The 13,881-nt window shown below is 40.6% G+C and overlaps 1 protein-coding gene across 2 annotated transcripts in view; it reads right to left on the bottom strand.

Moving 5' to 3' along the window:
* The window catches only part of LOC122647646, a 44,795-nt gene extending 31,530 nt beyond the window's left edge, over positions 1–13,265 (bottom strand). For both annotated transcript variants that reach the window (XM_043841005.1, XM_043841006.1), the window contains exons 1-4: positions 13,072–13,265; positions 8,240–8,427; positions 8,093–8,153; positions 7,917–7,965 (exon numbers count right to left, since the gene is read on the bottom strand). In XM_043841005.1, the coding sequence (XP_043696940.1) occupies positions 7,917–7,965; positions 8,093–8,153; positions 8,240–8,427; positions 13,072–13,264 (491 nt within the window). In that variant the 5' untranslated portion in view covers position 13,265. The remainder of the gene's footprint in view (positions 1–7,916; positions 7,966–8,092; positions 8,154–8,239; positions 8,428–13,071) is intronic.
* Between the last annotated feature and the right edge of the window lie 616 nt (positions 13,266–13,881).

Genomic DNA, 13,881 nt, shown 5'->3' with positions numbered 1-13,881 from the left:
ACACGATAAGGACCCCAAATGTCCGAATGGACTAAAGAAAATAAGGACGAACTACGAACCATAGTACAAGGGAAAGAGGCACGATGATGTTTTCCCAACTCACAAGCTTCACACTCTAACCGAGACACAGACTTAAAAGAAGGAAATAATAACTTTAACCTAACTAAAGACAACTGGCCTAAAGGACAGTGCCACTAGAACGAAGTCACTCCACCAACAGAAGTAGCAGCGGCAGATGAGGAAAGAACACCAGGGTCAAGGTAGTAGAGTCCATCTTTTTCACACCCTCCACCAATCTTCTTCCTCGTGTGAAGATCCTGAAAAACACAACAAGAAGGAAAGAAAGTCACAGAACAATGCAAAGTTTTAGTTATTTGACTTACAGAAAGAAGATTCAGTGGTAACTGAGGAACGTGTAACACAGAGGAGAGACTCATGGAGGAAGTGGGAGAGACAGTACCATGCCCAAAAATAGGGGTAGGAGAACCATTTGCAAGGATAACAGGAGATGATGAATGTGTAGGTGAATAAGTGGTAAATAAAGATGACTCACCAGTCATATGAGCAGAAGCCCCGGAGTCAATAATCCAAGATGGAGTAGTAGTGGTAAGAAGAGCAAGCGTACCTGCATGAGCTAGAGTAGCAGAAGAAGAAGAGGGCCCAGTGGATGTAAGACTGGATGCCTCCAAGTGTTGTAAACGCCGTAATATCTGGGAGAGATCATCACGGTGAGGAGCTGTAGTAGAACCACTATCCGGTAGGGAAGCCTGTGGAGAATCACTATGGGCAGTACCATCACTACCCCCTTCAGACACTGCATGATTGGCAGACTGAGTTGCCTAATCTGGCTTACCATGCTTGTCCAAATAAAAATCAACAGTGTGTCCAATTTTCCCACAATGAGTACACTTCCGAAAAGGTCTATCACCTGACTGACCACCAGTTCCACCACCACCACTACCACCACGTCCTCCCTCGGAGCTACGTCCACAACCAGCCACAAAGGCAGAATTCTCCTTGGGAGAAGAGTCAGATTTCCTAAGAGAAGTGATACGTTGTAGGCGAGAGATCGTGTCAGCAAGAGTAGGGACAGTTTCTCCAGCAAGAATATGACCCTTGACAGACTTCAAATCAGAATCTAGCCCAGCCAGAAATTTAGACACAAAAAATTCATTCTGTTGTGCTTTTAATTTGTCAATATCAGTGGTGAGAGGCTGAAAAACATTTAATTCCTCAACAAGGCCTTTGAAGGTGTTGTAGTAGTCTTGGAGAGGTTTGTTGGACTGCCGGAGCTGAAAGAGTTTCTCATATAAGTCATAGACTCGATTCATGTTTTTGTCCTGTGAATAGGTATCCTTCAAATCATCCCACACACCCTTAGCAGTGGTGTGAAACATCACGTTTGCAGCAATCTCTGGTTCCATGTTGTTCCATAACCAAATCAAAATAATGGCATTGTCTTGCATCCAATCCTCGTAATCTTTTGAATCGGAGGCAGGTGGATCGGAGGTAAGATACTTGAGTTTCTTCTTGGCCATAATGTAATCCTTCACACCTTGAGCCCATAACAAATAATTCGAACTCCCTTTCAACTTGATAGAGGTAATAGTAACATTCACAGTGTCAGTTTGAGATGTAACCACTGGATTATTTTTGTTCTCTCCCATAGCACCAATAGGGAAAAATAAAACCAGTAAAAAAAGAACCACAAGGGAACAGCCAGCCAACGATAGGGCAGCAACCACTCAACAAATAATGAATAAGAAGTCACCAACTGTAGCAGCCAACAATAGAGCCACAATCACACACAAATCATCAACTGTAGCAGGATTCCAGAGTAGCTGGAGAGGGAATGAAACCCCAAAAGATCAGGTGGAGCAAGTAAGCTGAAACCCAGATGGTGGAGCAAGTAAGCTGAGCAGAAACTATGAAGCCAACTGTAGGGCTCAAAAAGGCTCAGAAAACAGAGCAGCCGCAGGTACAACTATCACAATATGTAGAAAGACCAAAGGCAATCGATCAGGCCACCAAACCAGAGTGAAAAACAGGTCGAGTCTCCCTTTAAGCAGATACAAATAGTCCTCCAAAACTCAGAAAAAGGAGATACTAAACTTTCGAAGAAACTCTATTCTTTTGAATTCTGAAAATAGAAGCAGCAGAAAATAGAAACCTTCCCATCCTCCAATCGAAACTTCAAGAGAAGGTCTGCACATCACCAACAACTATCACAAAGAGTACTCCATTCGTGTATAAGGAGTATTCAATCCATTAACCCAAAAAAAAAAAAGGAGCAGCAGGTGGCTGCACACCAGAAAACTGAAAAATCGAAAGAGGAATCAGCAGAAGGAGATTAGAGAGAACCCTTCTACTGATTAGTAAAGCTCTGGTACCATGTTACAAATCAGACACTAACTAATCAGTAGAAGAGTGGAGAAGAAGAGGCACACTGCCGAGAGAGAGATGAAGGCAGCCTGCAATAGAGCTTGTGTGTTCTATCGCAGGACCTGGGTTCTATTAATAAAAAAGGGTAGAATTAAGGTAAGTTGGTTAGGGGTTTATTATGAAATTACCCCTAAGCCCTTACCAATTACAACTTAACAAATAAAGACAGAAAAGAAAGTAAATAACATAGGACCCCAAAACCCAAAATAACTACGACTAAACTACCCCTATTTCTCAACAAATATTTTACCGCACTTTTGGTTTTTAGCAATGTTTTACCATATTAAGATTTATGGAATTTTTAGATTTGAGAAAAACCCCAGCATTAGAAAGTTGATAATTGCACCTACCGCCGAAAATCCAGTTTTTGTACTTGAACTGGGGGGTTGACATTTTTTCCTTTTGGAATTTTATTTTTTAACTATTTTATTGGATTCAAATAGGGGGGTATTTGCTTATTTATGAATAATATCTTCAGTAAATAAAAAACATTTACTTAAATGATATTAGGCATAAATAAGTGTCTGTATACCAAGGTTTGCATAGATAGTTGTCTGTATACCAAGATTTCCCACCGAGATCTCGAGATTTGGCACTCATATAAAGGAGTTTGGGTCGAGATCTCTCTTCAGTTGTTGCACTTTTTCAACTCGTATGCCATCTCGTCTCGACCCTAGGGAAAAATGAGATCTCGCTCAAGATCTCGCGAGTTTTAATTCTATGGGTAGGACCAAGGTTCAAGAAGTTTTGACCCTAGTCGAAATCGAAACAATTCAGATTTCGACCAAAACCTGTCCGCAATCCTGCAGGTTTTGGTGCATGGTTTCATTTGACCGTTTCGGTGGTCAAACGACAATATTTTTTACTGAAACTTGGCAGAGACCCCAATTAAGCATCCCTAGTCACTTTTAAAGTATTACCTAAACTCTTCCGACTGAATATGATAAAGCCTATAAAACGATGGGACCCAGGTTGAGACCATGTAGATAGATCACCATACGTCTCAGGAGGGGTCATCCCCGTGGTAGGAAACATGTCCCAGTTCCTTACCTCCAATTACCCGGTATCACTGTCTTTTTTACCCCTGGTTGTTATTTCGTGTTCTTTTTCTTTTTGTTTTCTCTCTCGGTTCCATTGCTAGTTGTTGTTGTAGACGCCGTTGATGAATTCAACCACCGATGTTCAGAGATTTGTTGCTTCTGTTGATGAACACAATGGAACCTTTAGATTGTCGAAAAACAAGAAAAGATCCTGGGATTAGATCAATCTTCTAAGGAATGTCCCTCATGGCAGTAATCCTGCTAGTAACTCTTATGGGATAAGTTCAGCAAACTGTTCAAGCAATTTGCCAACCTTGAAAGGTATAGGAGTGCCCTTAATTAGAGGTACAGCTAGCATCTTTAGTCAGTAGAGCATAAACTACCCCTGTTTCACAATCTTCCGTTTCAAACTTTCGCCTAGTCAGCAAATTCTCAGCTTGGATTCTATTAGTTTGCCTTGTCACACTAATGACAACTTTCTTAAGAGGCAGCAACACTGCCTTCGCACCATCCCTCCAAATGGCATGCGTGTTCTTTTCTCCATCATGAATCACCACCTTACGATCAAATTGCCATGGTCGCCCAAGCAAGAGGTGATAGGCATCCATTGGTATGACATCGCATCAAATTGGATCCCTGTAGGATTTCCCAATGTAGTAAGTGACCAAGCATCTCTTGTCGACCATAGTTGTCAAGGCGTCCAGGCGCCTTAGGAAGTGCCATAGCTCTGAGGCTTAACTGACAAAAAAACCGTGGATATTTCCGGCTAGAAGGTGATGACCCTAATGAATACAACTATGAAGTAGAGTGGAGACGTCCAGTTGGGCCACCCGGGAACCCTGTCACTGTTTGCTACACTAACCCATGGAGTGCGAATTCTTTCCTATTGTCACAACAATCAAGCACTAATAAGTGCACATCACCCATCAGGGACACCAAGCTAATGGGAAATAGAGAATTCAGGATCCACATTGTTGCTCAGGTTTCTGAATGACGGCTGCCAAGTGCCGACCTGAAACATCCATCTTGCTTTCATCTGGGCTTGGCACTTGGCATGGCATCAGTGAAGTTTTTAGAGTTACTTTGCAGGTGAAATCAAAGAGGGAAAGTAGGTCATCTGGAATGAACAACATGGTTTGTTTATGTCGAAACAGCATATGGGTCAAGCTCTTTTGATTCCCACTCCCTCCTGATGAATTCTCTATTTCCTGGCAGCATGATGCTCTGTCATCCCATGGATTTTGCTCCCTCACCCCTACTGTCTTCATTAACTCTGCTCGATACCCACCCATCCCACCATCTAAAACCCATAAACCTCCCCCATCCTGTTCGACCTCAGCACCATAAATCGATATGGCTTCACCAGAACAATTAGCAATGAAGTTAAAACCTTCAAACTCAGGAACCAAGTTTGTGCGTCTGGCCTGCCATCCCCAAGATGTCAGAACCAGACAGCAGCTTTTCCTCAAAAGACAGAGCAAGTCAAGACAATAAAAGTCAAGAAGAACCAACTACATGAGACACCAATTACCTGTGCTACACTTCTATTAGAAAACCGGAGACGATAAATGCTACCTAGCAGAAAAGAGCTTAAACAATCACTGGAAGTTTTGTACTGTATTGAAGCTCTTCAACCAAGGGGAAAAAGTAGTACATCATACATAGAAAAATGTCGCAACTATATGTTACAGTGGAAAAAAAATCATTGACGAGGACCATCTCCACCCAGTAAAATGCATGGCCAATTTTAGCTAGCAATAGTCCAATAACAAACATTACCAGATGTAACCATACGTGCTCCTCTCTAGTAGGATCTCCAATGAAGCCAAGTCATATCAAAACAGAAATGGATGCTGAAGTGAGAATTAATAGAGACAAAGAATTAGAGCCATCTACTAGAAACTGGCATCCTCAAGTTGATCTAGAAGAATGTGGCCAAGAAGAAAAGCATTTGGGTTGAGTGGGTCTACTAGGGACTTCTCCGTAATGATTCTATTTCGACTGCTCCCTCCATTTCAGATGCATCCTGGGTTTGGCGCAAAATCCTCAAGCTTCCTCCTCTTCCTCTTAGGGCTATCTCTAGTCAGATCGATGACGGCAATTCCACCTCCCTTTGGCTGGACCATTGGCACCCTATGTGAGTCCTCCTTCACTTGGTTAGTTCTAGAGTCATCTACAGCACGGGCCTTTGCAAGCAATCTCTGGTCGCAGATATCATTTGTCATGGGCCTCATGACACATGCGCAACCCCCCCTGACACCTATGGTTTGAGGTCTCGCGAGATCTCGGTAAAAAAGGGGGTTTTTTCATGTACCGAGATGAGACATGCCACGAGTCAACAGAAGTGCAAAATCTCGCCGAAATTTCGGTATCTCGTTGAAATGACACAAAGTCAATTATATAAATACCATGTTTCGGCTTTTCTCGGTCAAAATTTTGACCTATTATTGGTAAACTCGACTGGTTTCGTCAGTTTGTCAAGAAAACAGCTCCAAATCCCTTATTTGCTCCAAATCTTACCAAAAAAAGCTTGGAACACTTGGATTTGATGCTCAAGAACAACATTTAGAGGAGATTTGAACTTGAAGGCCAGGCACTCATTCAATAATAGGATGAGCATATAGGGATAGGGGTGACTTGGTACTTGGTAGTTGTTGGCTTGTATTGTTAATTGTTGACTCAAAATATATTTGACTCCATGTAACAAACAATGTTAAATGTATGATCTATAAAAAAAAGTTCATAATTTGATGTTTTTCATTCCTATTGCTTATGTAAGTTGTTCTAATTGAATTATATGCGTTCTAATACCAAAGATTTTATATATATATATATATATACACACACAGCGTACACTACCAACCTAGGGTCCTAACTCAACCTATGGGTGTGATTTTTCAAAAACTAAAGGTTCCACCATGTTTATAGGGCCTAAAATAGGTTGTCTGCAAGTTTCATGACCTAATTAAGTCCTATGGCCCCCGAAATCAAGGGCCAATTTTTAGAGGAAAAAAAATTTAACTCGGCCAAGATCTGGACGAGTTACCAAGGCAACTCAGTTTTTGGGCTGACTTAAACCAGCTGAGATACCAAGACCTCGATCCTTGCTGCCACCTTCCTCTCTGTTGCTTGCTGATGTCTGGAACGCCTTGCCTACCTTAGGTAGTAGGCCTCATGGTAGAGGAGACAATATGGTTTGGGCTGCATCTCTGTCTAGCCTTTTCAGTTCTGAAGCGGCCTGGGAGCTCATCAGATCTTGCAGCCCCCTTTCCCACTGGCGCAAGATGATTTGGTTTGCGAGCCATATCCCTCGTCACAGCTTCACTGTTTGGAGGGCTCTCTCTAATTGCCTCCCAACGCAATATTTCCTCATTCATCGCTAGACTGTTGTATCCCCCTCCAGCTACCTTTGTTAGAATGCTGTGGAAGATGTGGATCATCTCTTTTTTGCTTGCCCCCTTTCCTCGTCAGTATGGAAAGGGCTTCTTACAAAATGTTGGCCGTGTTCTCGTAAGATTCTTCCATTTCAGAGGGAATGACTTTGGGTCGACATGATTTTTGCTGGGAAATCTATCTGCAATCAAGTGGGAAAAATGATGGCCTTTGCTGCTGCCATTAATCATATGGATGGAGCATAATATTAGATGATGCTCTTCTGCCTCTAGATCTCTCCAGAAGATCTCAGACTCCATCTCCTTTGCTATCAAAAGCAAGTTATCTTCTCTAAGCCATCATTGTACTGATTCCCTAAGAAAACAGGCACATTGTTGTGTCCTGGGGCTTCCCCGTCTATCCCGCAGCCCCCCACCTCTCCTTCAAGAGTATAGGGTTCTTCTTTGCTAATTTGTTAGCGATCTTATTTTTTCTTCTTCCCCTTTCTGGGGCCCCCTGTATCGCTTTTCTCTTTGGCAATGAATTATATTATTTACCCAAACAATAGTAGGAGGCTTTAATCCTTACCAAAGAAAAGTTACAGCACGCAGAGGTTCCATACTTCAATCAAACAAAGACATAATTACAACAGAGATGAACCCCAAGAGGTTTTGCTCACTTTTGCCAGCACTAATTCATGCTATGGTAAATTATTTGTCAACCAGGCTCCCAAAAACTAACTCTTTTAACGTTCAAGTTCAATTCGACAGCACCCGGATCGATCGAACTGGTAGGACTACCTAACATCTCTGAAAGGAGAGTATCCTGAAACTATAGTGACCTCTTTGGAGGATTGTTAGACATCCTACTAGTTGATGGGAATCATCAATAGTTTTACGCCCTAAATGATAGAGGAAACTAACAAATGTATAATTGTATTGAGGAAATATGCCATCATTTCCTATCCATAAATCTATTTGAAGCTTAGAACAAACACATTAAATGACAAATATTACAAAATATTTAGGGAATAATAATGATAAAGTCATCATTGTCTCTTACTGGTTGTAACCACCAACAGCGCACCTTCCTTCAATTGATTTTTGGCCAGCTGTGGATAATTTCAATTGCAACTCATAAGCACTCCACTTGTTTATGTTTAAATTAGAGGGAAAAAAACCTAAAAGAAAGCACATAAGTTCTCAACTCTTGAATAGACAATCATGGATTAATTTTACCTCTTAGCTGTGAAAAGAATGGCTCCTGGACACGAAGTTCAAACTCAATGGCCTTTAACATCTGAAAAATTGCAATTACATAAATAATGCTAAGACAAGCTTATCATTGAACTAATGAGAAAAATAATATCAGAAGCACAAGCTTACATTTGTTAACTCAAATAAATTATCCAAAACTAGTTTATTCCACTCATCTTCTTTTTGCTTTATGGACTTATCTTCCTGGAAAATTAACCCACTAGATGTTCTCTGAAAGGATCCAGAAGTTTGGAACTGGCATAAAGCAGATGCTAGAGACTTGTGTAAGGGATAAAGCGGCACACCCCCAGCAGTATCTGCAACATAAACAACAACAGTAACAAGAAACTAAGTTTCTTTCAAACTATTTGGGGCCGGCTACACTAATCTTGTTCCACAATACATTACTGAAATGAACTAGATCGTGTTATGAGATACAATGAATCATAGATCTGTCAAGTAGGGCTATAATTATCATATTGAGGTATGTCATCCACCAGCGGATTCATGGGTAGGAACCAGTTGGGGCCCTATACAACACTTGACCAATACCAACGAAGCACCAACGACCTTTAAAGGCGCTTGACGGTTTTGTCTCCATGCAAGCTGGTCAGATGCATGGGGCAGTGGGCTCATGGTACCCCCCTCCCTTTCTTGATCCAGCCTTTTCTTCGCTTCGGTAATGAATCACCAACTAAAAATAGAGGCAGTCTGATATCAGGTCAATTACAAAACTTGACCAATACCAACGAAGCAGCAACGACCTTTCAAGACGCTTGACGGTTTTGTCTCCATGCAAGCTGGTCAGATGCATTGGGCAAAGGGCTCATGGTACCCCCCCCCCTTTCTTGATCCAGCCTTTTCTTCGCTTCAATATTGAATCATCAACTAAAAATAGAGGCAGTCTGATATCAGGTCAATGAGGGTCTGCCTCCCTATGTTCAATTACTTCTCTCTCTTCTCTCTTTTTTCTTTCTTATATTCAGCCCTATTCCGTATTCAGATTTACCACATGGTATCAGAGCACTGATCTAGGGCATCTTCCTTTCTCTCTCTAACTTCAGATTCCTCTCAATCGATTCCTGATTTCCCTCTACTTAATCAGGAATCAATTCCTTTCTCTCTCCTTTTGTTGTGTGTGCTGCAGCCTAATGGTTGCTGGCTTTGTTAGTAGGGTGTATAACCTTCCCTTCTAAATCAAATTGACTATAGAAGGGGCTGATCAGTGCTGTGCCTGGATCAATTGGTATCTGTGATTGGATTTTTATTTTTTTTAATGGTGTGATCTGTGCAATAGTGGGTGATTTAAAAGAGTACCGGCTGTTGTGGCTCTTTATCTATGAGTAAAAGACTAAAAGTGAAGCCGAGTGTGACTATTATCAGCATTGTGATTTCTGTAATCTCTCCCCCGATGAGTACATTGGTTGATTTTTTGCACTTTATTGCTTGTTGTTGGAGTAGTAGAATGGCTAATAATAGTAATAAGAAACTATCTAGTGATGCAACTACTATTCATATTTAATCTATTAAGTTGAATGCGTCAAAAATTTTACTGTGGGAACGAGCTGTGACAGCTTATAATGGTTCAAGGGGAAAACTTCGTATTCTATCTGATCCTCCTCCTAGTAAGGATGATAAAATTAATCTGGAATATTGGGGGCTAAACCGGCTGATATACCTATGGATGCTAATGCTAAACTTGGCAATGAGAGTAATGCCAAATTTGTAGATAAACTAAGGTATATGCATTTTGTCGGGAATCTGATTTACTTAATTGTAACTCATCCTAATCCTTTGCAATAAGTGTTGTTAGTCATTGATGGAGGCACCAAATGAATTCCCATTTGGAGAATGATTGTCATGTATTCCATTATCTGTAGGATGCTCTGGGAAAAGGTTTGGTTTACAAATGACATAATCATCTTAATGTAGTTGGCTATTCAGATGTTGACTGGGCTGGTTCAGTTGATACAAGGTCTAGTACTGGGTATGATACGTTTGTAGGCGGTACCCTAGTTGATTGGAGAAGTAAAAAGCAAAGTTAATGTAGTCCTAGATAGGTAGAAGACCTACTAGGAGCCAGACATCCAGGACCTATTGAGCTGCTGGTTCGATGGGACAGAATTGGTGTTGTAGGTCAAGTTTAGGGTTAGGGTAATGGATATGTATCTTATATGGTAAAGCTGGGCAGGTTTAGGGGAGTCTAATGAACTAGTTTTTATTGGTTTTGGATGAGTAGAAGTAGTTTAGATGTAATTGGGCAGCAACTAGGGTTAGGGTTTTGGGAAATAGGGAAGTGATGGAATCTAAGGTTTAGAGGTGGAGTTAGGGCAAGGGCTTTAGGTCAAGTGTGGGTAGGGTGGAGGGGAATATATGCTGAAACTAAATCAGATGGTTAAATCTGGAGTTATGGAGGTTTCCTAGTAGAAGTAAGAGAGGGGTAAAACTGTAATTCAGACAATCGGCTAGGTGAATGGTGCTGAATTTGAATCGAGTCTCTCTTAGGGATTGAGGAAGATCCGATCAAATTTTTAGTAGGTTCTAACGGTAAGATTTGGCTGGGCAAAATTCTCACGAAAATCACCTTGCATGTGACCTTCTAGAAGGGGAGAAGAATAGTTGCAGGTTTTAGGTTTTTAATGGATCTAAAGTTTTAGTTTGAATGAAATTGGATGGTGGAATGATGCTGGACAGAATGTAGAAGGTCTAGGGTTTAATGGATCGATGGGTTTTAATGGTGGATAACAAGGGGAATCGATGGGGATAGATAGGGCTTAGGTTGGAGGATGAGAAGAAGGTTGAATGCTGTAACAGTAAATTACTTACTTGAAAACTGATCTTCAATGGCAGCAACAGCTTTGAAGATGGATAAGAGAGCTTCCCGATCTTAACAGATGCAAGGAGTCGATTGGAGATCCACCAATCCCTTCACCTTGATATTACTCACAAGGCACACTCATGATGGAGCAAAGGCAGCAAGCATAAAACTGAGTTTTTATTAATCAAATTCGTGTTCAATACTTTGCCCCCTTACCACTTTATATAAAAGACTTGAAATTAGACTCCTACACTAAAAAGGAAAGGTCTAACCCAATCCTTAACCTATTAGCTAACTTAAACCGACTAGGAAACTGAAATAGACTCAAAATAGAGTCCTAATCCAGCCCAACTTAAATACTGAAAAGAAAACTAATAAAATCACTTAAATTGAACCAGTCAAACATTAAAAACATGAAAATAGACTAACTATAGGGCTAATCCCGTATGCAACCTATGTACCCATATTTTAGGCCCATTAAAGTGCCCTATTACTACATAGAAAACCCTTGGGATCAAAGGCCCAACATATATATATCCCAACCATAGACTTATTTATAAAGAAATAAGCCCATTTCGTGATGAATCTGCATCAAAAGTCCGATTGCTAGATCGAGTATTGAAGTTGAGTATCGTGCTACAGTTCACACAATGGCTAAGTTGATATGGTTTAAAACTCCCATAGGAGAAATTCGCTTGTCACTAAACCAATGGAGATGTCGTGTAATAATCAAACTACCATTTATACTGCTAGTAATCCTATATCTCATGAGAGAACCAAACACATAGAGGTGGATTGTCATTTTGTTCAGGATGCAGTTATGAAGAAAGTTATCTCTACTCCTTATGTCAATTCTTCAAATCAGTTGGGTGACATTTTCACCAAAGCTATGAGCCATAGTCTATACTTAATCATGTGTTCCAAGTTTGGCATGGGGGATGTCTATGCTCCAGCTTAAGGTGAAGTGCTAATGAGATGTACTAGATCATGTAATGAGACACACCGAATCATGGCTCTGTTAAGTAAGGGTATAAATTTCATATTGAGAAATTCTATAAACATAAAATCGATAAGGGGCTGCCTGCCTATGGTTGATCACTTCTCTTCCCTTACTTCTCTTCTCTCTTTTTCCTCTTTCTTTCTTATGTTCTGCCCTATTCAGTTCGGATTTACTACATTGAGATATTATATTTAAGTATCAAATTTCTAAGGGGCTGCCAGCTGCCTGCCTATGGTTGATCACTTCTCTTCCCTTCAAGTTCAGATTTACTACACCATCCATATGCGAGACACACGCATACAAAAGTGAGAGTAAAACAAATGACATATAAATTTATTGGCACTTAGTAGTGACCGGGAGCCTGGGGCTAGGGAATACTGTGTCCTTTATGAAGAAGGAACAGTCACAGAAAAAATTACTTGCATTATCATATGAAGTATTGAAAAAAAAAAAAACATGAGCGCAGTCACATCATTACACAAAGATGCTTCTTGACATTACACAGTGTGTGCTCGGTTTAGCAAAAATAGGGTGTGTTCAAAGTATTGCCATAACAAAACTGCCAAAATATTTAATTAGGGATCAAAATCTGATCACATATGGATTTGGGGCAACACACACAGGTCAATTGTTTGAGTTCACAGTATCAGATCAGGTATCGGCCAGTTCTAAAACCGATACGTATACATTTTGGTCCATATCGGATGCTTTTGCCCTCAAAGATATCAATACCAACATGGATTTTGACCATTGTATCTTCTGTCCCGATCAGGTACCGGCCAGGTCTCGGTATAAGTGTAATCACTAACTCTGCTACCAAATAGAAGAAAAATTATCGATTTGCCATTATAAAAAAATTAAATAAATAAACTGCGACTCCAGAAAACTAAAGCACAACTCTCCAACTACAAGTAAGCTGAATAAAGTGGAATAAAGGTCTCACAAAATATTAAGTAAACTAATGGACATGAAAAAATGCATCATCCATCACTTCAACGCAGAAGCAAGCGAAGACCACAAATGAAATCCAACAACTTCTTTTACATCCCAACACTACAATCCTTAATTCGGAATAATTTCAGTTTAATTTCTACTACTATTTATTGAAAATGAGAAGTGAAGAAACAAGATCGATGATCTCACCAGATCGATCCGAATTTAGGTCACAGTGATCAGCTCTAAGGAGATCGGTGCAATATTCCTTCGACATACCAAGATCGAATTCTAGTGTTTCATTGACATAAGACGAAAGAGTGAATCTTAAAAGCTCTTCGATACAATGTGATAGTTGGAGTGGTGAGACTCCTCGAGAAGATGGCGAAGAAAGTTCTTCCATTGCTCGCTCCACTGTTTCTCTTCCCCGCCTGGTCAATCATCCAAATTCGAAATATTTACAAGGACTGGAGAGGACAGTGAAATGCCCTCTTAAAAGACGAAAATCACAAGAATGCCACAACATGTGGAGTCCGGGATCTTATCCCCTCGAGTTCCCTGCTCGGCCCACTTCCCCAGTTCCTCTAACAAGGGGGGCTGGAATGACCATTCTACCCCTGTCCGAACACTCTGCCTGGCTGGTCGTCCGGATCTGCTCCCCATGTGGGTAGCTGATCCCAACTCCAACATGTGGAGATGGGTCGAGTTGGTTATAAGCTATAACCCTATATAATACATCCATCGATCTGATCGTTAAAAAATGGTTCAGATTTGCATCATTGGATGAAAGAGGATGCCTCACATTTTTTTACTTCTTTTTGGTAGTAAGACTAGAGTGTATTACACATGGAAAGAGTCGAGCATAACTCCAAAATCCATGGATCAAAATTCGGCCAAACTATTGTACGCCTAACAGAGAGAGTTAGCAACACAAATTTCCTCCCTTGGAACATGAGAAAAAGTGAATGAAATATAAAAAGATGATAAATAAACAATAACAATAATAGTGCCACATATCGG

The sequence above is a fragment of the Telopea speciosissima genome, unplaced genomic scaffold (assembly GCF_018873765.1).
Source record: "Telopea speciosissima isolate NSW1024214 ecotype Mountain lineage unplaced genomic scaffold, Tspe_v1 Tspe_v1.0106, whole genome shotgun sequence".
Classification (NCBI taxonomy): domain Eukaryota; kingdom Viridiplantae; phylum Streptophyta; class Magnoliopsida; order Proteales; family Proteaceae; genus Telopea; species Telopea speciosissima.
Note: the sequence above shows the minus strand (reverse complement) of the source record. Positions and strands in the feature narration are given on the sequence as shown.